We start from the raw sequence: 26401 nt of genomic DNA, 5'->3' as shown, positions 1-26401 counted from the left end.
TAGGGTCTCTTGTGAGCTGCAAGTGTGCAGCACAACCTGGGGCAGAAAAAATCACAACAGTCCTATTACTGTTAGTAGCTTTAAAGATAGACTGAAGTGGTCCAGCACTGATCATAGCTTTAAAAGCAATCAAAGGTCCGGGAAAAATTCTCATGTGTGTTTCAGGGAGTTTCTGCTCTCAAAGTGAAAATCTTCTCAGTTTTATTCTACTTTTTTTAAACACAGTTTGCTTGGCAACTTCAAGTGAACACCGTGTTCAGAAACTCTTCTGCATGCACTTCTCCACTTGCTAAAGCAGTGTGTGACAGAATCACACAAAAGGAGGAAAAGAGGTGCTAATATCTGAAAGAAATTAAGGTGGTTTTCCCCTTTTAACATCGCTCTGTTGTCTGAGCTTCACAGGTTTCTTCTGTTGTAAACCATTTCCAAACACAGGTGGAAGAAGAAAGTGAACAACAGGAAGGCCAAGTCATTGCTAAACCACCAGCAATAGCAACTGTAGTGTGAAAATTATTGTTAATCACTACTGCTAGGGAGAGTATTACAGAGAAGCAGATATAGACTCAATATGAACTTGCTCAGCTAGACATTGTCATGACATCAGCATTTATCTAACCTCTTGAATGCAATGATTGAAGAATATTGGCTATCCAATCCAACTATACAATGGAATAAAGACTTTTTGTGTGCATTGCAAAGATCTGTTTTAAAAGGTGTCACAGGGACTGCAAGTTTTCCTTTACTTTTCAACACAGATAATCCCCTGAGAATCCCAATCAGCAACGTGAATGTCACACATCATAAATTCCGCAGCTACACAAGTCGCTGTTTCATCAGTGAAGACCCTTTGTCATGCCAGCACTTACATGAGCAAGCGAAAACCACACACCCGAGTACGCTGACGGGCATGCAGCCAAATGTGCATATAAACATCTGGGGGAGTGGGGTATCAGGACCTGTATCCTGATAATGAATCCGTCCTTTGATTCATTATCACAAAATGAGGTTGAAAGGGGGTTGGGGAACCTCAACAGTTGTTTCATAAAAAAAAATGGAGGGGGGAGTTTTCTTTGGCATAGGGAGAGATTTCCTGTGCTATTCCATGATCTCACTAGTAAATGCTGTAGGCACACCCCACCCCCAAGCCCAGTGAGCCTGGCTTCAAACAGCTTGGATTTGCTGCTTATTTTGTGAAAACAACTATTTCTATATAATTAATGAAAGCCTCCAGCCTCTTCCCTCTCCTCCCTGGATGGAACCTATTTATAGATCATGAGCTCACCAATCCCAGCCGACACGGAAAATCCTTGAGTAAAAAGGGAGAGAAAGACAAAAACCTTTTCTATTTAGTGTATTATTCCCAAAATTCTTTCCCACCACCACCCCCTTTCTGTCACAAACGTTTATCTTAACTGGTGAAAACCTCATGCAGCAGATTTCTAAAGAACACTAAGAAGCTGAAGAAGCAGCAGAAATTGTTTGCTCAGCTCATGTAAGTGATTAAGGCCCAAAACAAGTTTTAGAACTGGTCAACAACACCAATGGTGTTTTAGCTTTTCCCATCTTCTAAGGGACCTGCAGGGGAGGAGGTGAGGCTATAAGGAGAAAAGGAAATTTGGTGCCACGCTGAGAAGTTTCACCTCCTTTGCTGCCACACTTTCATTTTTCACAGACCAATTAGGCTTACATTGGCTTTCACTGTACTACGCAAGTTAAATGTTTCTCTTCCACAATTGCTGAGAACTCCTGGACTTAATTCCTTCAATACATAGGAAATAATCCAGGGAACTTCACCAAGATCCACCATCCACATAGAGCTGTTAGGTAGGTCAGCTGTCCCTCATTCATTACAAAGCTGGCCACATTTCAACTACACTGTTTGGGCAGGTCTGACTGTATGATACTGTGACCCTTGTCCGTACATGTTAATGTACATCTACACATACTCTGCCAGCAGAACAGGGGCAGCTTAAAGGTCAGAATTCCACTTGCCCATGCAACAATGTTCATTGCCCAGAGCACCCTTGGGTATGACCCGGGTGTTATAAATAACATGAGGAATGTCCTTTAAATTTGGGCACAGTGGGCCTTATAACTGAGTCACATAGAGCTTGTTGTTTAGGATAAACTGATAGAGTGTCACCCACATACAGGATGGTAGTCTATTTTACAGTACTGGATGATCAGTGTCTCCAGTGGAGTTGTCCCGGTGAGTAAGGGCTGGAAACACCAGATTTTCCCTGCAATATCTTTACTATGCCCCATAGAAGTCTGGAATAGAGATGAAAGCCTTACTTTTCGTTCTATATCCTTTCCACAGACAGTGGCACAAGCACAGTCACAATGGAAAATAGCCCTTTGCAGAGCAAATGTGTATTTTTTGGAATCCAGCTCCTCATGGCAAGTTTGCATTTCTGAGGCCTCCCTTCCCCCTTGTAGCAGCAATTAGCATCTGAGAAATGACATCATTGCTGACACCATCAGCCCAGGAACTCATGCTGGAGCTCTGGCCCTGCAGCCACCTCCATGCCCCAGGGAAGATGTGTTAGCTCAGTCTTGGCAATCACACCTCTTTTCTCAGCACAGGGGGCTGCTGGTCCAGGCAGGATAACCTCAGGCTTCTGAAGGCCTCTCAAACTCCTGAACACAACCCAAACCAAATGTTTTCCCAGGGCCAGAAAGCCTTTTCCCTACCATTCCCACAAGCCTCTAACGCTACCTAGATCCCACTGGGGAGGAACCACCTGAGCTGAAAGGCCGCAAGAAGGAGGCCAGCAACCACCTTGACTGCATGCACTGGAAACACCCCAAGGAAGCCTCTGGTCACACCATTTTCTGGGTGTTTTGCTCTCTGAGGCTTTGTAGAAACACACAAGGACTTGAGAGCTTCCACCAGCCACTTTCTGCCAATGCTTCTCCTTGCTTTTAACACATGTCTTGGGCTGGGGATGGGATTTGCCTGCTTCCATGGAAGAATGATCAGGGACATTTGGAGGAAGATCAGTACCAGCCCTAAAACCAGTTCATTCATTTTCTACCAAAAAAGGAAGAGGGTTCTTTCTGCAGGAAAGGGTCAGAAAAAGTCCTCTGTCCCTGCAGTATTTAAGCAAAACCTGTCTCAAGCAGGTCATGGGAGGGAGCCCTGCTTGCACTTGGATCCCTTTCTGGTTTCTACCTCTTGCAGACTGGCCTTCTCTTTTGTCTTTCCTTCCTTTCAAGGATGCTAAGCAATGACAAGGTACTTCATTTAAGACAATTTCACTTAAGACTGCATTATGATCAGCTGTCTCTTGAAAGTGGCTTTCTTGTTCACGGTGTCACTTCCCCTCTTAAGAAAACCAAGAAAAGCCAGGACCAAAGGGCTGCCTGCTTGCAGGATGCTGCAGTTACTGCCACTCCACAATTAAAAAGCTACTGCAAATGCAAAGTAGTGAAGCATCAAGCTTGGTATACAAGGCAGTTTTGCAAGTTCAATTTAACCTACCAAACAGTTCAATGTGATTCGTGTTATCATTACCAAGAAATCACTGCCTTTCTAAGCCTGTATGAATTCATGTTTAATAAAACCAAACAAAAGCCATTCTAGTGATCCAGTTTTCACCTGTCGTTTGTAATCTTCACTAAAATAATCAAGCTTATAACTTCTACTAAGACACAAATGCCTTTTATTTAACAAGTACTTGCTATAGTGGAAAAATGTAATTATTGCTTGGAATAGAAAAAGAAAGAATTCCTTGCTTGGAATTCTCTGGCTAAAACAATAAACAGGCCCCTTGCTCTTGCTTTCTTTGCATGCAGCATTTCAAAACTATGCACAGTCACTAGGGAAAACAGAAAGAAAGGAAAAAAGCTAGCATCAAGCTTCATTTGAGGTCTTTTGCTCACACTATTTTTCAGCTGAGGCAGACAGATGAAAGTACACTGGTTTCAAACTGGGATTAGCCACTTGGCTTCACCCATAACCATAACCTTATAATTTTTATTTTCTCCTCCATAGGCAGTTTAGATGAGAAATGGGAGTAAAGATGTCATGATTGTATCAGAGCTAATAAGATATCACACTGTGTCAGGTACTTTCACAAGTATCTGCCTTAGTTGGAGAAGGATTAGGAGCATACAGGATCCTCGAGTTGACTCAGTGCTGTCAAAAGTATTCATATTTTTTGTCTATTCCTATTGTACCTTTATTTTTTGAACAAATTCAGCTGCTTTCTTCCATTCACACACTTGCACATCTACTCACACATACATTGGCCCACTCATTAGCAAGGCACAAGGCAAAAGGCAAAATCAAAAGTTAACTCTGTACTAGATGCCAAGCAAAAGGAACTTTCTTAGGGCCCAAATCAGTAACACACATCACACTGCAAGTCACCCAAACACAGCCACTTTACAGCAGGTAGTTTGTACTCCACAGGTTATTACCATCAGTAGATATTGTAGTTGAGGAGCCAAGCATGTGTGGGTTATGCTTAGGTTTGTGGGGTCTTTTCAGTAGATTTTCTATACACACCATTTACTTTTGCATGAGTTTTCCAGCTCAATATTGGAAAGGATGGCAACCATCACTACTAATGTGAAATATGATCACACAGATCACTTCATATTCTTCTTTTTCAGGACCAGTGTCATAGATTGCCAAGACCAGATGTGATGTGAAGCACCACTTTCTTTTGTTTGCTTCCTACCATGGAGAGGAGGAAAAAGTTCATTGCTCCTCCTAAGTCCATTCAGCTGATTTAGACACCTTCTCCAGCTACTCTCTTAAGCAGCCACCCTGAAAACCAACTGTTTTGTTGCCATCACTTGAAATACTGTGTCATATATCCCAAGAGACGCAGAGTTCTCCCTTCTAAAGGCACACAGCATCATTTCCTGGCATGATGTGGGCAACAGCGTTTTGCATCCAGCAACAGGGCAAATAAACAGGAACAAAATAACTGGGAAACGAGCTGGCCACCTGACATCCCACCATCCACAAGGCAAATGGAAAATGGACATAGCACCCTCCTCTCTATTTAGAGCACTGGTCTGGATGCTCTTCTCCAGAGGGATCCCAGCGCTAGCTGCAAATATCACAGCATCAGGAACAGTCTCTGAGATATTAATGCAGCCAAAATTTGGACTAAATCAAATCTGAAGTCCATCTTCCCCATGTACTTGCACCTTATTTTAGTATTTATACTTTTACTGGTCTAGTCAAACAATTCTGCCAATCAGCCAGAGGCCCATGACCACTGGACTGTGAACTCATTGAAAATAAAGACTACAGGAAAATCACATTTCTCACTCCACAGTGATATATTTAAAAAGCAACCATAAAAACTATTACGCAAAATATCTCTGACACATATTCAGCTAAATTCAGCAGTCACTTAGATTGTGCTACTCCCCCAAAAAAGGTTTTCTTTATAAAACTGCAGAAACTTTGTTGGATTAAATGCCTGTCCAAACACAATGCAGTTATCCTGAAAAGAAAATTCAGTCCTGAGAGTCAAATATAGGCATGTCCAGAATTAAATCCTGGCATGTTCCTAAATTCTTCATACCATTACGTGTATATACAAACTATATATGCTGTTGTAATCTGTCAGCAGGGCATGGCATTTGATTAAACTTTTATTACAGAAAAATTGTGGATGAGCACACCATCACGGGATAGTAGTCAATGCAAGCTCTTTGTGTCCTGCTGTTAAGAAATTTAATGAAACAATCTGTATTTTACATCCAGAGAAGGCATGTGTCGCCTGACATAGCAATGGTAGCTCCTGGAGGAGCCACTGGAGAGCTGCTTGGCTGGATGGATTTCTGGCTGCCCATGGCTTATTCTGCAACAGATCTTCATTATTGTACCATAAATGAAACCTACATATTGAGAAGGGATGGTGTTGCTCTGTTCATCGTATGGACCCTATATAGGGAGTTGACGGCTGAGTGGAAAACATAGGCAAATGTTTATGGTTGATTTTTTTAGTGGTTGCTGAGGAGCATGACCCCAGCTTCCTTTTGGGAGGCATGCAGGTGTCCCTGCTTATGGCAGGGGGGTTGGAGCTAGATGATTTTTAAAGTCCCTTCTAACCCAAACCATTCTGTGAATCTGTGAATATCGTTTTATCTTTTATTATTTGCCCATGATCTGTGCATAGAAATATTACAATAAGCTTAATAACAGTGGTGCTTTCTTGTGTTTATGAGTCCAATAACCAAGGGAAAAGACCAGAGACAGAGAAGCCATTGGGAGGAGGAAATGCTCTGGGGTAAGCTTTCTTTCATCTCACTTCACATTTCGATGTACATATATATATGTGCTCTCACACACACGTATCAAAGTACTAAATCATGGTTTCAAGGCAACATTAACAGGGGTGGCTAGAACCAACATTCATTTCCTAGTGATATTTCTGAAAGCATGGATAATATATGCACACACATACTGTAAGACAACCTTGTGTGTGACAGGTATTAAATATACTAATATTGGTGTATTCAACTGCAACACAACTATTTGCTTTTAGCATCAGAAGGAAATTCTTAAATTAATAACAAGTTCAGGAAATAAATTCAAATGTCATCAACTACGTACAGCTCAATGAAAAAGCGAATGGAAATATCACTAATAATGACAATAATGATAAAAATAGATTAACCTAACTTAATAGGAAACACAATGAATAAAAGCAAGCCTTACCCCACCCTCACCCTTCTTCCCTGGTGGTAATTTTCAAGTTTAAAGAATAATATTAAGGTATTAACAATAATAATGAGTTTGGCACTGGGCATTTTCCTGGAATTACTAAACCTTAGCTCAACCTACAATCCCCAACAAACAAAGCCAAATCTGAAACCGCGGGAAATACCTTTTGCAAACACACACAGTTTGGGGGCTTTGCTCTTTTTCAGTCTTTTTTTGTCAAATAGAAGGTGGATCAGGACCTCTGCACAGGCAACCCTGATGACATGATAAATACTACATAACCTAGGGACGCTGCTGAAACGCTAAGGTACAATTCGTTGCCTACTGCATGAGGATGTTGAAACGGGGGGGTTAATATATATATCTTCTTTTTTTAAAGCAAAAGTTTAACAGTTCACTTGTAAGGCTTTACTTTAAGAGGTGCAGCTTTACTTTATAGAGCAGCTTTTCAGCCCGCTCCTCCCTTTTCCCCTTGCTAAGTGGAAATCACTGCATTACTCTGCTGCAGATGGTTACAGCCAAACGTCAAGCACAGGTTTTCTGGCCTCCTCCCAAAGGCAGGCTGCAAAAGCACTGCCAGCTGCAAACACGCCTGGCTCAGCATACCCTGTAGCCTGCCTGAGCTGGGGGTCCACTGAGACAGCCCCAAGAGGAGGTCCTCTGCTCAGCCCTGGAGCCTGCAACAGACCCAGCTGAAGCACTTCTCACTCTTCCTCCCTGCCTTGCCCAATGCCTTTGGTTTTGATGAAAGGCCACAGGAAGCTCCCTCTCTGAAAAAAACATGATTTCAGAGGGAATGATGGTGGTGAATGTGCTTGCTTCTGCTAATAGGAGTGCAGGCTGATGCCTGCTGAACCCAGGGTTACATTGCTGACTCTTCTGAGAGAGGAGGGACCCTGCCTCGCTTAGTTCCATGGAAGAAATCAAGATTCTCCTGAGAGCTTTTACCCTTTGATTTGGAGGAAGAGAAAAGCAACGAATGAGGAAGAAAGAGGGAGAGGTAGCAGAAGGGAAAAAGAAAAGTCCAGGACTTTACTTTCACACCAGAAGAAACCAGGGAGTTCATGAGAATGTCAGAAAAACCCAAGGAAAGGAAAGGAGAGCTTGTGAGTCATTCAGCAGCACTGGCCCCTCCTTGGATTTTCAGCTAAAAACTCTTCCCACCCTTACTGATCTTTCTGACTTTGCAGCTGGGTTTTTCTTAGTCTTTCGACAGATAAAACCACTGCTCACTTCAGAGAGGCTACGCCTCAAGTATGACTGAAGGATCATGCCTTGTGCTTAGTAAGATTAATTAAAGAGGGATTTGTTTACATTTATAGATCTTAGCAGCATTACAGGAGAAAGCTGAACAACTAGATGAAAGAGAGCAATCACCACCCCTTCAGCCACAGAGCACCATGACCACAACATCTCACAGGACTAAGCAATGTAAATAAATGTATATACATATACATGTATATCATACATATAATGTACATATAGATATATTTGTTTATATACAGTGTAAATGTGTATATATTTGTTTATAATTCTATTGGATTTTCCACTTGGGGTATCATTTATCTTCTGAGCCGTGTGTCTTAAAAGTGACCAAAAGAAACTCCTGCAAGAACAGGATTGACCTTTCATACCAGAAACTCAAGAAGCTTTAAGCTTCAAATTACAACAAAAACAACCCCCCCATTTCTTGCTGTAATGAAGGCCACTGAAAGCTGTGAAAATCAATTCTTATATAAGTCTTTTGCAGATAATGTAGAAGTTCAGATAATTTTAAGCCTCATCCTAAGAACACAGAAGACAAATTCTGTCCCACATATTTTTCACCTCAAGCTTTGGCAAGTCTCTCTCACTGAGTTTAAGGGCAAACCATGATAATGAAGAAAGACTCTGGGACACAGGAAAGTCACTGGTGATCTTTCTATAGGGACAGCACAGCCTTTCACTAAGCACATCCAAGATCAAGTGTATTGAGTTCACTGTACATTGGGCTCTGCCCTCTTCAAAGGGTTTTTCCCTCTCCTAGCAATGCAGTTTATCAAGTAACAGTCTAGATTGGGGTGGCTGGATCTCAGCAACCAAATCCCTTTTCCAAAGCTGTCTCACGTGGCTGGCACTGATGTGCCTGTGGCAGTGGCTTTCAGCTCTGCTCAGCTCCCAGAGATGCGCAGAGGGAAGCAGCTTGGCTGGTGAACTATGGGCCACGCAGGGATGGAAATGGGATGGGCAGATAACACCTATGGCCCAGGGAACCCTTCTCTACCCCCTTGAGGAACTCACATGATTTTAGTGCTTCAGATTTCTTTTTCCCTCCCTCACCTGGATGGAATACAGGACCTCTACTGGTGCCCAGACATGGTGAAACCCCCCCTTGAGTGCTACACCAGCAGGTAGGTCAGGATTCACTGTAAACAACTTTGCTGTAGCACAGGCTGACTTCCAGCATCTACATCTCACATGACTGCATTCATCCACACAATTTTTCTTCCTTTAGAAAGCCATTCCCCTCGCAGCCTCAAGGGAAGAGCACGGCTAGGCAGTCAAACAAAACCCCCTTCATAATCTGAGCCACACAAAGCATCCCAGGCTATTCCTCAAAACCACTATGTATATATACATGAACAGTCAAATTAAAAGTAATGACCAGCTACTTCCAGGACAAACACTTTCCACATGATGTAATCCAGAGCACAGCCCGACCTGATCAGCATAAAACTTCTCTATGGATCTGGTCACTTAAGAACAGAGATGTTTGGTAATAGTTTACTAATCACAAGCTGTTCAAAAACAACCAAAAAAATTCCCCCTTCCCAAATCCTCACAAAAATTAATAACACATTTTGTACTGCAAAATGAATTTTTACTCTGCCTAACTTCATCCAAAAGAGACAGGCACGTTATCAAAATCCTGTCTTCTTGAATCTGAAGTTTCTGATGTTTTCTGTGGAAATGCTTGAGGTGATCCCCTACTGCAACTCATTGTTTCCCTGCATGTAACTTAAGACTGCAAAAATGTGCATTTTGAAAACTAGTTGGAGTTAGCTGCAAAGGTTTTTGGAGGGACAGAGTCATTTAGGCTTTTGGAACCATATACATGACCAATCTTCAATGAAATTTCTAAGTGCTGAGCTGCTCCTGAAAACTGGATTTAACATTCAAACTCTCATAGGCTTTTCCAACACTGAGCAGAACAAGATCCAGTCCTACAAAATCACAGCTTCTGAATCATTTATTCCAATCAGGGAATTTAGAGGTTTTTTATTTTATTCATTAAGTCAAATTATTGAGAAAAAAATAACAAAGACTTCTTTCAGATATACATGATAAATCAGAGTATGGGAGAAAAAATTACAGGACTCCAATCAGCACTAATTACACAACTAAACCCAGTCTCCAGTGCCCATTCTCTGAACGTGGGAGTGATACATGAATCCCAAGTGGAAAGTTTGGATCAAAAATCTAGCCTTCAATTTCTACCTGCTACAAGCAGGGGAATATTAGATGGCTCTAACAGCCCCTGGCCTGAAAGAGGTGCTGCTCATTACTTCTCCCTAGGGAAGCATAAAAGTTGAGGGTTTTATTGAGCATTCACTGAAAAAGAAAATTAAAACAAACAATGAAGTCAGATAGCTTGAACTGCACCTATTTTTTTCTTCCCAATTAAGAAATCGGACAATTTTACTCCAGGGATGTAAAATGTTTTGGTGCTCTCTGGAGCAAAAGTTACTCACTATTTTTGCAAAGGCAGCATGTGGCGTGGTTACTGCCACCCTACTCATATTCCCAAGCCCTGGCTATAACAGCTCTCCTGGCAAAAGGGTTCAAATCTCCTCATGTAAGTGATACATGGCTTGGGCAATCTTCCAGATGCACTTGTATCAGCACAAAAGGTCACAACTTCCACACTACTTGGCATCACTCCCCTCTGACCCTCTGGCAGAGTGGTTTACAGGAGCAGGTCCAACTCACTCCATGCAAAATCAGCTGGATTAAATCAAACCACTAATTTAAAAGGTTTCTGCTAACCAGCTGGATGTGAATTGAGACCAATCATGTCAACTTGTCTGCCAAGGGATCCAGAGGGGCAGTAACTGCTGGGAAAAGAAACGTAATGAATACCAAGGACCTACATTTTCTTCCAGCGGCACAGCTGGGTCCAAAAGAAGGCACATGTCTTTGGCTTTTGTGCCCTACCAGTATCCTGCCCTGGAAAGCCTTAAGGCTCTTAGAAAGTATGAGCAGTATGGGAAGCTGGTGCAAGAGAATTTCCAGTTTGGAAAAAATTAAACTGTGCCTGCATCTGTGGCTCTTCTGGGCAGTTTTAGTCCAGAGACACCAGCCAGCACACTCAGTGAGGATGAAAGAGTTCATATCCAAAGTGCAAGACTTCCCTGCTAATCCAGAAAGAGAGGGCACTGCATTAGACAGCAGAAGAAAAACCCCTGAGCTAGCAAGAGCATCGCTTTGGTTATGGGCAATAGTCACACCCAACACCAAAGGTGGGAAACCACTGTGCCTGAGGAAACCATAACCTCACTGTTTACCCTGCCCCGGCCTGGCCCCACTAACTTCACTCAGCTGTTGCTTGCAAAAGCTGCTGTGAGAGCAGGAATGTTACACACAGCTGGCTTTGGATGCTGGGAGTCTGTCTGAAATTTAGGAACAATCTGTGGCTGGAAATGATGGTTAGCAATGGGATTTCCTGACCTACTCTCTCCATAACTAGTGCTGAAATGGGGTTAGCTGATAGATTTCTGTGAGTGCTTGAAGAGGAGTGAGAGATTAATGCTATACATATTGGGTTATTGCTGTTTGCTTTATTATATTATATATTCTATTTTTAGACTACTACTGTAAAATTTCATGCCATAGCTGAGCTGATTTAACAACGATATAGCTCTGCCCTACATCACATTAAGTGCCTTTGCCAGCAAGCTTACAGTGCTTTTTCTGCAACTGTATTGAAAACACCCCTCTCCACTGAGCAGTAGTTAATAAACAGTTAGCAAAGTGCCAGGGGCTGACAAGCATTTTCAGCAAAACATCACAAGCCAAGAGGCAGTTCCAATAGATGTGAAATGGTGTAGAAATTAGTAGCAGTAGTGTTTTATTCTTTTTCCAGACTTAGCACACAGCAACACTCTGCATTCTTTGTATAGGACAGTGGTAGCACCTCTGTTAAGTGGATTTTTCAGGCACTGAAATAGGAAGCTTTCCTTAAGCTTTATTAAGATTATGGGATAAAAGACTTTAAGATTAGAAAAAAAAAATCATTTAAAAACCTACTCTACACCAAAGAAGGGACCAAGATTTCTTTGTCAACAAAATAAAGAAAAAATCCAAGTGGACAGGTGAGATATTTCCCCCTCCCTTTTTATTTCTTTTTAAAAGAGAACATAGAATCATAAAATGGTTTGGGATGGAAAGGACCTTAAAGACCATCTAGTTCCAACCCCCTGCCATGATTAAATCTTCCTGTATATCAAAAGGAACATTTTTCTTAGTGGGCACATTTGGAAATTCACTGCAGTACTTCCATCCACCTGTAAAATAATACTTACAGAGTGAGAGCTTGAAACCTGCACAAGAGTTGTATCAATGTCTGATCATCACCACTGTCTCAAAAACACACACAGCCTCAGCCCAGCTCTGAAAGGACTTTGTCCTTTTTGATGATATTTATTTTACTTTAATGAACAATAGGAGTTCAGGTTGGCTTCTTAAAATCTCAAACAGTTTAATCCCACTAAATTTAGGAGTTGAAAAATAACTTTGATAACAAAAGTGTTATCGTGCCCAATAAGAAGTACAATAACTGGCATAATTTTAAGGTACTAAATGTAAACGTAAGGGAAAAGAATATGTACACTAAGCTACTGGAGACAAAAGCCACAGCTGTAGCTGTATCCTACATCTTCAGGAATTTCAACAGTTAACAAATTCAGTCTTTTATAGTTACATGCCCATTTCCCCAGAACAGTTCCCCTCTCTTTAGAAAGGGTGAAAGGATGCTTTGAAGCGCAGGAGGACAGTGACACCTCAGTGAAGGCAGCCCCTTCAAAGGGCAGTAGTGATGAGAGAGTTGAAAGTGCTGCAGGGAGCACAGGCAAGAATGAAAAGTCATCCTGTGCCCCATACTGTGCCTCTCAAGAGAAGGACTGTCTGTCAGGAGCTATGGAAAGAAAATGCTGGGCTTCATCCATGGAGACAGGGAGGACTGGCTGCAGCACAACAGGAAAATCAGACAGTGGAATAGGTGGAGTCTCCTAAAGATCAGTTGGCAAATGCTTTTTCACCTCATAAAGATGAAGCAAAGCCTTTCCAGGTGTCATAGAATCATAGATACCTGGCAGTTTCAAAGGGACCTCCCCACTTCCCTGGTTGATTATTCTAATGGCTGATGGTTCTCTAGCTAGTGTCTCATGAAACCTCAGTCTCCAGGAAAGTAAGTGGGACTAGCTCCACACAGAGAGTGATGACCCTTCATCATCATCCCCGAACTAGACCACTCCATTTCTTTCCAAACAGAAGATGGGGCATTTTGTCTCAATAACTCCTTTGAAAAAAACCCAGCATTAAACATCTGCACTGCCAGGTCTTACTGCAACCAAGCTATAGAACGAAATAACCCCACACTGAATCCACTAGATATGTCCCCAGTGGGGACACTGCAAAAACACATGGGTGACTCACAGGATCGTGAGAGAACTACAGAGACAGGTCACAAAAGCCCACCATGTGATGATGATTCTCAGAGTTACCTTGCAGAGAAGGGATCAAGCAACCACATGGAAGCGACCGTTACCTTCCACTTCAGTGTTATTCATTAAAAGGCAGCTGCTGCTGAAAGTTTCCCACAACAAGAAGCTCTTTTAATTCCAGTATTGCTCCACTAAGGGAAATCTTAGGAGTCGTCATTTTTATTCTGGCTTTACGTTCTGGGTTTTTGCCTGGGCAGTGTTCAATCAGGAACAAAATCTATTTAAAGTACATGCACAGTATGTATTATACATACGTATATATTATAAGGATGCTGGGGAGGGACTCTTCACTAGGGACTGTAGTGATAGGACAAGGGGTAATGGGTTAGAACTTAAACAGGGGAAGTTTAGATTGGATATAAGGAAGAAGTTCTTTACTGTAAGGGTGGTGAGGCACTGGAATGGGTTGCCCAGGGAAGCTGTGAATGCTCCATCCCTGGCAGTGATCAAGGCTGGGCTGGACAGAGCCTTGGGTGACATGGTTTAGTGTGGGGTGTCCCTGCCCATGACAGGGGGGTTGGAACTTGATGATCTTAAGGTCCTTTTGAACCCTAACTATTCTATGATTCTATTATGAACAGATGTCAAGGGAAGAGGTTGTGATATTGTACAAAAAATATAAATAAAAATGAATTTTCAGTGAACCTAGGGAAAACATAACACTGTAATTGAAGCTATGAGGTCCTAATCCAGTTTCCCAGCTGGTCAAATGGTGAGGCCAAGAATACATTAGTTTGTCCTGAAGCAAAAGCAGACTGAGTGGAAGCAAAATTACTCAACATACCCCTGTGACCTGGGTTTTCAAAACTGCTTCTAAAATAATTATCAGAAAAAAACCCCAAATCCTATAAAATCAATCACAAGAACAGTGATACAACAGGATTAATAGCAGATTATACCCTATATACTATATGCCCTGATCTTGTTTGCAAGACCTGAGGAAGAAGAAAGCCTACCTGCTTTCTTGCTGTGTGCTGTGTTTTTCTTTAAAGAAATGCTAGCTTCAATTAGCAGAAGACACACTGAGTAGTGAGATAACCCTACAACAATGTCATTTACTTCCAGAAACTACTGCTTCTAGGCAGCATTCAGCACAGATGTTTCAAGTGTGCATTAGACCCAGGCTCAAGGTAAAATACCAAGGGAAACATCATATCTTCAGCTTGCTCCCTCACAGTGTTGGCCAAGACGAACAATGAAGGCAATTGGTGTACCAGTTAATCCGTGTGTGCAAAATATTCAACATGTAAGCACAGAAGGAAAATAGAAAAGGCCACAACAACCTTTTAAAAGAACATGCATCAAGCTTTGTTTCTTTTCCAGTGCAAAGGAATGGAAACCTTCTCACTGACTTCAATGGGAGCTGAGCCAAACCCTGGAAGTCTTCGCATAAAACTTCCATTACAGAGAAGTTGCATATTGGCAGAAGATATTTATATTTTATCCCCTGCTTTTTTCCTCCTGGTAAACAGCACGCAGCACATGATGTTTGAAAATTAAGTTTGCGATACAAAGACAGCTTTCTGAGGCTTACAACTGCATTAAACGTAATAGCCAAAACTGAACACTAGGAGAAAGAACATGTCTAAGAAATTACCATATTTTGTCTTATTATGCATTGAGTTCATTGAAAAGGTCTATAATAACCAAAATCTACCATATAACATGACAAATAACAGCAAAATGTCATTGATGCAATGGCCCAAGTTATTCCCATACTTTTCAACTGTTGTACTACTGTTTTTAATATTGCTCCTGCAGCTTGCAGAGCAAAGCTCCAGCAGAAAAGCAAATGATTGTGAAAAGCAGGAGCAAACAGAATGTTGTCATGCTTGTACAGCTCCCATTTTGCACAAACCTTTTCACATTACTCAAGCTCAGACAGCTTCTGAGGCCATCAGTTTGCAAAAACCTCAATTCAGTGTTCACATTTTGACAACTTTATCTCTAAATGAACCCATACCAATGAAAATATCTATGTATCCCAATTCAAATGCAAAGAGACAGACTCAAAATATTCACCTGACTCCATGCAGGTGAAATTAAAAGCACTTCTGAGCTCCTGGATCTAGTGGTGTGCCCTGGCTACAACCCAAACTTGCACCAGGATGTGAGAAAAGAACAGCCTTATTCTTAATTTCAATGAAGAGAAAACCTGAGAGCTCAGATCAGATCACTAGGATTGCTGAGTGCAGAGTGGCACTATTCAAACTAGAGACATTGTGTATATCAGCACCATTTGGTACCCTACCAGTTTCCAAACCAGTCTCTTAATACCTTAATACCTCAACCAAACAGTCTTTGTTTTCCATTAACGTACCCCAAATAACAGTGCTGTGACTTCTACAGAAACACAGAGCATGTAATTACATAGATCAAACCCACAAAATTAAAACTCAGGAGAAGTTGGAAGAAACTCAGGCCCAGCATAACCCAAAATAACTTACACATGTCTCAACAGTGTGGACCAGGCCGCCTCGTGTCCCTACATCTTGCAATTAAATTGTTAAGAGACCTACTCAGCAAGATTGGCCTTTCTTACCTTTTGCCACATTTTGATGAAGAAGAGCTCTCCAGAAAAATTGAAGAAAACATTGGTGTCGTAGGCATCGTCCCCAATGTTAGAGATGGAAATGTTAAGTGAGATGTTCCTCACTGCTCCCAGGGCCAGGTAGGCAGTCCTGTCATCAACACTGTAGGCAGAAACAGTTACACTGGTTTAACTCTAGGCAATTTCCACACTCTGGTCCATCTTTCTTCCTGCTATGGAATTGTCACAACTCAACTGCTTAAAAGCTCGGTAGTCAGTAATTCAGGAATGTGCTCTATGGCCAATGCACAGTGCAAGTGTGGGTGTGTGTACTACAAATGAGCAGCTCCCAAGTCAGGGTTCCAACACTGTCTTTTGTGACTGTAAGGAAACCCCACGATCCTCATGTGGAACTGTTTCACATGACTTATTGTTAATATGGTTTTAGTGAGAATAAAATAGTTGAAGACTGTAAAGTAATTGGACAGGGGAAATGCAACAAGTTCAAGATAATATGCCCACATTCAAATACACAATCTGTTCCAGTTTGTCCCTCAATAATTCAAACTCATTCTAACATTCTAGTAACTTCTTAGAGTTATGCTATGGATAGAAAAAACTTTAAAAGGGTAAAATAAAATACAGAAACAGCTGTAAGTGAAAAAAATGTACAGAAATTACAACAAATGTCCACTACTTTCACTTTGGGTGTTTAGGCTGGACCTAACCCGATGGAGTCATCTGTAAGTGGAATACCAATGCAGTAGCTGAATTAAAATATATATATCATGAATCAATACACTATTGTAATAAGGCATCACAGATTACAAACACAGACAGATATGCACACAGAGGCAAGCATAAATATTCATCTATGCATATACGTATTATTCAATATTTAATCATATTAGGCTGTCCAGAAAATGAGCTAACAAGTAGGAATAAAGGCTAAACTACAGTATCAATGCACACAGCTGCAGGCCTAGGAACTGAAAGTACAGTAAAGGATAATATGGAATATACCATGTATAAATGTAAATATAAGAAAAAATAGCCAAAATATCAAATTGGCTACTGGAGTCTAAGACCATTCATACATCACAGAGAAAGAGAGTGTCACAGAAAATACAGCAAGTAGCTGGTCAGACAAGGGCAGAGACCTTCAGCCACACAGCAGCAAGGTGGCTCCCAATTATTTCCTATAGGGCATAGCGAGCCCAAAAGTACAAAGGAACCATCTCTAAGGAAAGGTACCCTCTCACACGGGCCCTGCCAGGTGCCGTTACACGGTACACATGCATGCAGCAGCACACAATGACACACAGCAATCAGCAGCTGGCCAAACCACCTTTCATTCACTCAATTTCCATGAAAGAATGGCTGTGCCAAGGATGTATATGCTGCCACATGCTGCTCTTCTGCATATCAGCAACTCTGAAAATGCTTTCTCAACATTATAGTTTATTCTCAGAGTCAACTATCAGTGAGAATAAATATTTGCCAAAGCATATGCAGCACAGGATCAACTGCAAAACTAGTTTGAGAGGTGCAAATGGTTTGAGTTATTGCTTCTTACTCACCAAATTAATGGCACAACCATACAAGAACACTTGGAAGCTTTTAAACTTCAACATTTACGGCAGAAAAAGCAGACAAATTATGAAGATGCTGAACAATCTGCTGGGATTTCCTAATTATCAAAAGTGCATATTTGAAAGTAATTAAATAAATAGGTAATTTATTACTGCGAGTTATTGCTCATGTACTTTATAATCTCACTTCCTGCAATCACTTCAGAACTTACTCAGCATCTATCAAACTCATTAGCAAAATCTGGAACCATCACTTCAGTAAGCAAAGGAACACTACAAGGTATTTGTCTTATGCTTTATCTCATTTATCTTTTATCTGACACTAAATGCAATGTATGCTACAAGATCCTTTCTGAATTGGTAGTAGCAGCACTTTGAGATTTAACCTCAAGTCAAGACAATCAAGAATACTCTTCCTACTGAATAATAAAATTAGAATGAAATCCTATTTACAAATAATCTACCAAAAAATTCAAAATAAGCACCACTGCGTTGTGTTACCCTTTTCTAAAGCTACCGCTCCTCTGTTAAAAGTACATCATAACAAAATGATGCTTCTAACAACATTTGCCTTAGCAGAGAAAGAAAACCTGCTCTCTAAGACCAACTGCAGTTGCTCCTATGCAAAATTCACACACTAAGAAACTGAAAAACTTCACTGATTTTAGGCTGGTTCAGTTCTTCCTCGAAAAGGCTATATAAGATTGTGCTGCAAGTCCCATTTTAAGAGAGCCAGCTTTCTGAATCGTTAGATTTGTGTACATCTGGAATGAATCAGGTTCACTTGCAGTAAGAAGAGGATTAGTAATCTTCACATTCACAGGGGAGTTCCCAGGCCCTGTTTGCTGCTTGAGAGAGTAACGTCATGGGGTGCAAACAGGCTGCTGGGGTGCTGGAGCAGCTCTACTGCCAAGCCAGTGCCATCCTCCTCCAGTGCCTGCTGTACATTAAGTGGCCTAGCTGCAACGTCAAAATATGTCAACTAAAGAACTATTGTCACCTGCCAGAAACAAGAAAACAAACTAAAGCCATCCCTTCATCTCAATATGTCAAACAACTGAAGAAACATGATTAAATAATAGCTTTCAGTTTATGTTTTGTTGGCTGAGAACTATAAAGTTGCCAACATTCTCACCCTGGCCCTCATAACCTTGCTTACATCAAGGAGCTAAATATAAAAAGACACAAGGCTAAAAATAAAAAGACACAAAAAAAGGAAAAAAGAAAGGGGGGGGGAAATACCAATATGTAATCACTCAGTTGGATAGAACACCACCGTCTCATTACGTCAGGTACTATGCACAAGCACTGAACTGAGTAAAAGGTCTGGGTAGACTGTAGATGCATATATACATCATACAATGCAAACACATTTGTACACACATATGTACATGAAGGCACAAGAAGGACGTCAAGGTATCAGTGGTTGCTTGAAAAGTCTGACATTTGGAAGTACTAAACACCTGCAGCTTTCATTCGCATGACCCAGACTTACGATTAGCAAGCAATTCTGCCACGCTTTTGAATTCACTGGCCATGGTACTACACATCAAATGTAAATAGATATAGTTAATGTTTTCCTCCTAAGTGATTAAGAAAAGAGAACTAAATTCCAGGATAAAGCAAGCGTCAGCTTTTTCCATGCTTAAACATTCTTTTTTAGTACCTGCACCACATCATTTCACTATGATCAGCAAGGGAAGAAAGACCAGCTGGGAAAGGCACACTGAAAAGGTCTGCAATTTTCATTTCCCCACCCCCAAGATGCTGGTATGTTTATTAACGTGGGCCAGGGGAGACATAATCCACATTCCAAAAGGTATTCAGGGACATAGTCCTCTATTTCCTGCACTAGAGAGAATTTTTGGTAAAAAATGAAAAAGCTTTTAGCACTTCCTCTCAGCCTGCACAGATCGTGCATGGTGCAAGGAATGTGATGGGGTCGCACTTACCCTGTTAGTCTGGGTCACCAACTTTCTCTTTTATATTAGGAGCCTTTCTTTCTTTACAGTGAATCAGCACCCACATCGATAAATCACTGCTACTGCTCAGTGAACAGTGGAAGTTACAGCTGAGGTTTGAGACTGCAAGTGGGTAAAAATGCTTTGAACAACTGAAGTCCAGCTCCATCAGATGCAATTAAAGCATAGCACCTTTTGCTTGTAAATTAGTAAAGGGTGTGAGTCCACAACATTGGTCCTGTGACAGATTCAAACAGATTTCTACCTTCACCAACCAGCATTGCAGTTGTTTTTTACAGTTCATGTGGTACTTGAATATTATTTTGTCTCCACAGACTCTTTACATCAACCCTGAAAATCTTTCTCCTGGGTTTTAGCACAGGCTACAGGGGCAGTTGAACTATGGGAAGAGTTTTCCAAATACTTAAACCTCAAAGGCCAATGAAAAGCTGAAACCCTGAGTTGATCTGGGAATTCATTTCATGTCTCATTGGAAAACTGAGAGGTAGCAGCCTCATAAACAAACCCAAACCAAGTAAAAATTTTAAACAACCCCACAGGGAGCAAAGCTATTGACAGGCTAAGAGAGCTGGGCTTGTTCAGCCTGGAGAAGAGAAGGCTCTGGGGAGACCTTATAACAGTCTTCCAGTACCTAAAGAAGCCAGCAAGAAATCTGGAGAAGGACTTTTTACAAGGGCCTGTAGTGACAAGACAAGGGGGAATGGCTTTAACCTGCCAGAGGGGAGATTGAGATGAGACATTAGGCAGAAGTTCTTCCCTGCAAGGGTGCTGAGGCACTGGCACAGGGTGCCCAGAGAAGCTGTGGCTGCCCCATCCCTGGCAGTGTTCAAGGCCAGGTTGGACGGGGCTTGGAGCAACCTGCTCTAGTGGAAGGTGTCCCTGCCCATGGCAGGGGGTTGGAACTGGATAAGCTTTAACGTCTCTTCCCACCCAAACCATTCTATGATTCCATTCTATGGTTCCATTGGATTTTACACTGCTTGGTTACGTTGTCTTGACATTGCATGTGCATACAAGTTCAATTCTCTCTGCAAAGTTCACAGTCAACCTAGACTTACGACTCAGCCAGACACTCAAGATATCATGGCTTATTCTGCATTAGCTGAGCTGCTGCCTTTCCCCTCTCAAAGACTACACTAAGCAAAGGTACTAAGAGACCTCATGCGGTTGATGACTACAGCCTGAGATGCACTAAGCCAGCTATTGTAAACTAGCTTGGAGCGCATCATATTGTTTCATTAATGATCTTTTCTATGTCTCAAGTGGAAACCTTGCACTGTGCTCTTAGTAGCAGAGAACATAAGATGATGAACAACAGAGAATTCAAGATATGGTCAAGCAAATTCTATGTCAGCAGAGCACATTTTGGGAGCAGTATCATACCACTGTTGCCCCTATGAAGACTGACTGACAATGTGCCAGTGTTTCCCCATTGGAAGGGACCGAATGTCCCGCATGAAAAAAAGCACCTACTGCAGTGTGCCCAGGGCCAGGACGTGGCTCCTGCTGACAGCCTTCTGGAGCAGAGCTGCTGTCTCTAGCCCTTCCCTTCCCATATATATTGCAATTCAGGAATATGTCACAGAGCATTACCTTTTCCACCCTACAATTAAATTTTCAAAAAGAAAGCATTTGAGTAGTAAAGTATAGGGGGAGGGAGAGGCAACACTCTAGAAAATCGGTTTTCCTTTTAATGATGGTATTGAAAAAATAGAGTAATTTCTACTTACAGCTACTTACCATATATTCAAAGCTTTTCTGGAAATAGATGTCTTTTCCCCAAATGTAGTTTCTCCACACAACTCCCCCATAACTACACAACAGATATAATCCCCAACCACCTATATCTTCAAATTTTTAAGTAAAAAGGACAGAGCCTGGAACAACACCCACATAAAAACACTCCTTATCACCCTACAGAAATCTGGTGCCTTTTAATATTATCAGTAATTTCAATTGTACACAGATGTTCACAACCATGTATAAACAGAACTGAAGAAGAAATGGGGAAAGAGCTGCCTCTGTTTTCACAATGTTTACTCCTGGGAGCAGCTTTTGGTTTGAATGAAGCTACCCTGGTTTATGAAACTGTCACATGAAAGCAAGATGAGGCACAACATCTACAACAGCTCTAATCTAATCTTTCACCCTTGCAGACACACATACAAACCAACATCTTTTATAACCGCAGGCAGTGTCCTCAGAATAAATGGTACTGTGCCCCCCTGCACGTGTGCGTAAGAGCATCCTAAGGTTGGAATACAAACAAAATCTAGTTTCTAGCAGCAGACAGAAATGCAAAAGAGAAATGCTACCAGGCACATAGCTGAAAGTTGCACACATCAGCTGGACATGAAAGAAACGAAACTCCCTATGTTTCCCATTGGTTAAAATACTCAGAGCTCTATTAAAATAGGTGATTGTTGACCATAGATGTGGCATGAATCAGTGGCACCTTCTAGCATACTGTTTCTAGGAATTCGATCATTACAGGATCATCACGCAAACCATGTATTTACCATAGAAATTATGCCTTCAGAAATCATCTCCTATTATTAAACAATTTCAATTGCTTGTCCCATTCCTGGGATGCTGGGGTGCAATACGTTGTTAAAAAAAAGCATACTCAGCTGAACACCAAGGAGGGAGAAAAAGACCAGTGCTCCAACCAGTGCACACTTTCAGAAGTCAATAAAACGCAGTTAATCAGAGATAAAACGTTAGAAACAGGACAGGTTTACTACTTTAGGAAATCTGTTCTGCCGTGTTATATATCAGGAGTAAGTTACATCTAAATGTCAAATGTGGTAAGCCATACCAGTGCATTTCCTCTAGAGCTCATGTAAAACCTACAAGATGATTTACCTGGTGACCTGTGAAGGACCTCAGCCTTTCCAGGTTTTGTAATTGCAGGACACACTACAGAAAAAGTTCACATAGCTGCATCATTGAAGGGTATGTGTACATATACGTACACATGCATGGATGCATCAGCCAAGAAGTATTCTACAAATTCAAAACAATGGTGCATCTTCTTCAAGTTGTGGTCTGGATAGGATCAAGAACTTCCATCTCTGGAGGCAGCTCATGTATGATAGTGTCGCCTGAGGTTAAGCTTTTGTTTTGTTAGCCTTGTACTTTGGTTGCTAGAGCAAGAAACAATATGGTAACTTGAACTATCTTAGGTCTGTAAAATACTCATGTTGAGATGCTCACAAGGAGGGCCAGGTTATAGATTAGTTCAGCAATGATTTCAGGTTATATAAAAAACCATCTCTTTAGGGTCTAGTTTAAAAAACAAACAGCAAAATCCTACTCCAGTAGATACAGTCAAGTGACTCCTACAAAACAAAACCAGTATTTAAGAAGTGACAAAATTGGCTTGTATGGTATGCCTGACTGATCATCAGTGGACTGTTACTAGAAAACAGAGATTGGAAATCTACATTCTTGTATGAGATATGGACTACTGAGGTTTGTTACCACTCATCACTTGATGGCTCTATTACCATCCGTATGGGTTCAATCACCACATGTTCAAAAGGAGCAGGACTGCCCACTGCTATCAAACTGGACTTCTTTATTTATTTTGGGAGAGATTTATGAAGCTCTGAGTGCAACTAACCAGATGGAAACCAAGACACATTTTCTTCTTCCTCATTCACCCTCAACAAGGGAAAACATTCACTTGTTCCTGAAATGATGCTCCCACTGCAAGTTGTTCTACATCCTGATTAATTGTGGGCACTGCTCAGCAGCCCTTTCCAGAAACTGAAAATCCCATCCTGGATGAGCTACAATAAAGTTTTCCGTGTGCCTCACAAATGCTGCATTCAATACATTAACAACAATCTGAAGTTAAAAGATAAATAGAAGTAAAGGAGAACTAGAAATCAGAATTCTGCTTCCTGGATTCATTGAAAATAACAAATTCCAAACAGGATTACAAATCTAACATACATGAAATGGTATAAGCATTTTTTCTACTCCATCCTTTACAGTGCAGTAAATTACTTTGAAATAACATTAAACTACACTATAATTTATGAAATCATTTACATAGAATCATAGAATAGTTCATAGTGTGAAACTTGGTATGACTTTTTGAGAAAACAGAAAGCAATCTTCTCATGTCCATTTTTCTCAGTGTTTTGTTGTTCTTTTCTCCCTTGAAATAACTCTTTTGGTAGTTCAAAAGATCATGAGTCAGGACAGCACTGGGGTGTGACCAAGTAACCAGTGGGCAGCACATGACTGCAGTAGGATCAGTCATGGCTTCTTATTTGTGTCCTGTAAGTTGGGGATATCCATATCGGTACACACAGCTTTCTACACAGAAAGTCTTGACTGAAAGCTCCAGACCACTTTCCTAGCACTAGAAATGCAAAACCATAGCATTTGCTCTTTTTCCTTTGGTTTTGTTTTTTTTTTTGGGGGGGTGGGTTTCTTCTGTAAAGCAGAAAATTAGCTCCATCTGAGCAGCTTCGCTATTTAGGGTAGCCTGCCCAGGGCAAACACAACGTCCAAAATATTTTTGAAAGAAGTGTTTGTTCAATGAAAGATAAAATAAATGAAAACAAATTCTTCATCTGCTATGAATGAAGAGGAAGGGAAAAAACAGATATTATCAGAGCTTGTAATTAAGCTCCAAATGAAAGGATATTGTTTTCCTCATCAGGATTGTTTTGTTAAGATGCACTTCAGGGGCATAAAACCACAATGGGCATTCCATGAAACATGAGGCCTCTCTGGAAACAAATCCCCGTTGTGTGATCAAAGGAAGATAAGTGCTGAGGCGTGAGCCCGGTCAAATTTATGAAACAGCTTTGCTTCCCACATTAAAGCACAAGCGTCCGGCTTCAATCCATGGGTTTGCAAAAACCTATGATCAGTGAAAGCTTTTATTAACATTTTTTATGTAATATTACTATATTTATGCCATAGACTCAAAAAGAACTGAACTTTCTGACCAAAGTTTTACATTATTGCTCCTTCCTTCAGAAGATGCTGTCTTTCTGCACTGCTGCTGCAACTAACCTCTGTTCTGTGCCGCCGTGTCTTGGGCTGGTGAAAAGCAAATTGGACAAAGCTGCTATAACACGTTTTTATCTACGATTTCTGGATTCCTTCAGCTCAGGTTCCCTAATAATTTCACAAGTCAATGCAAAACTTCTGAGGTTCCTTTTTCAAATCCAGATGTCTGATGATGTGCCCAGTGAACTAGAGGGAGTTCTTCCACTGATTTTAACAGGCCCATGAACGTACACATGCTTTCACCTATACAGAGCATTTGCACAATAGCCAGTTTTGCAGTTGCATAGCTAGCCACCTATGTGAAATTGTTATTTCTTCACTAATAAATAATAATAATATGCTTATAAGCTTCAGTTGTAAGCTGGAGATGGGAGTGGGGAGATCAGGGTGGTGGAACAGACTCACCCTTGTCTTTTCAGTGAGGGTTAGGTACTTAGAGCGTTATGTACCTAAAACATCCCAACAAATCTTTTCCCTGGAAAATATTGTTCTTCAAAAATTACCATTTTGTCCAAACGGAAACATTTCAAACTCCATGAAATTTTTGACTGACTGGGGTTTTGTCTATTCTCTGGCTAATTCCAGAGGGACCAGCAAAAGCAGAACTGGGCCAAGTCACAAACTTGACCTTTCAATCGGAAAAGGACATTTCGCAGAAATCGCTTTTTTACAAGAGAACTTTTGAAAGCATTGACTCCAACCCAAAAAATAAAAATACCCCAAAATCCACAGTTTGAAAAACCTTGAAAATTTCTGCAAAATACACCTGTCACCTCTTTGGCTTTCTATGACTTTTGCTTCCCCTTTCACGTTTCCAACATAAACTACTTGCAGCAGTATACACAGGAACCTCAGCCGGTCTGTAGGGCAGGAACACAAATACAAGTCTAACGAACGGCGGCCAATAAGGATGCTCTAGACCAACACATAATAGCAAGCTGCTTATCCCAAAACAGCCAAACACACATTCAGAAGCACTCCAAAGGGTGCGTAATTCTGGTTCTAATGATGGATGTAGGGTAACCTCATGTCACATAAATATATGGAAGACAGACTTCCTCCTGGAACCTTCTCAGTAACAGCAATATTTATTACAGCATTTTCTGTTGCTATGTTTATTATAGCAGTATTTATTACAGCATTTTCTATCCAAGGGGGCTTGTAGTCTTGTGCTTACAACCTGATTTACATACCATGCGCACAGCTTGTGCTGGAACGCAGCAGCTACATGATATGCTGCAACATCATTTTTCTTCTTGCAGTGTTTGTTTTCAGTAAAGCTGCTCTATTCATTGCGACACATGGGCTGTCAGTATATTTACACAGCCATACAGGATTTCCTTCCTAGCTGCATCTCTCAGAGAAGCCACCACCCATTCTGCTCTGGTCTTTTTAGCTGGTTTGTTTATTATAGCTGGAAGAAAGTCTGTTTGTTCAAACACCCTCACTGTTACTCAAACGTCTTCTTCATGGTTTTCACTTGGTTCCCGTTACAGCCTAAATGGGATTGATAACTACCACTGCCTTTGCAGAGTGCCAATCAGATGGACAGGCATCAGCTAAGGACTTGAAACTGCATCAGTATATCAGGCAAGATGTGTATTTCTATCACCCCTGCTCCCTCAGCACTTTCAGGTTCCCCTAAAAGACCAGAGCTCTTTTCTCCCACATAAAGTATCAGAGGACTGGATTAGCAGATTTTAAAAGCTAGGGAGGATAATCTTCTACAGAACACCTACTTCAGAGTTTCCCCCAGCACATCTTCAGGAAACAGATGTAGTTCAGCCTCCAAAAATGTAGCTATAGAG

The 26401-nt window shown here is 41.2% G+C and overlaps 1 protein-coding gene across 1 annotated transcript in view; it reads right to left on the bottom strand.

Moving 5' to 3' along the window:
- The window catches only part of ITGA9 (integrin subunit alpha 9), a gene marked incomplete at both ends in the record, with an annotated part of 216486 nt that overhangs the window by 58183 nt on the left and 131902 nt on the right, over positions 1 to 26401 (bottom strand). Inside the window, one exon of the mRNA XM_080610922.1 lies at positions 15998 to 16148. Within this exon, the coding sequence (XP_080467048.1) occupies positions 15998 to 16148 (151 nt within the window). The remainder of the gene's footprint in view (positions 1 to 15997; positions 16149 to 26401) is intronic.

The sequence above is a fragment of the Psittacula echo genome (assembly GCF_963264785.1).
Source record: "Psittacula echo genome assembly, chromosome: 2".
Lineage (NCBI taxonomy): Eukaryota > Metazoa > Chordata > Aves > Psittaciformes > Psittacidae > Psittacula > Psittacula echo.
The sequence above is the reverse complement of the archived record's forward strand: the minus strand, read 5'-3'. Positions and strand labels throughout refer to the sequence as shown.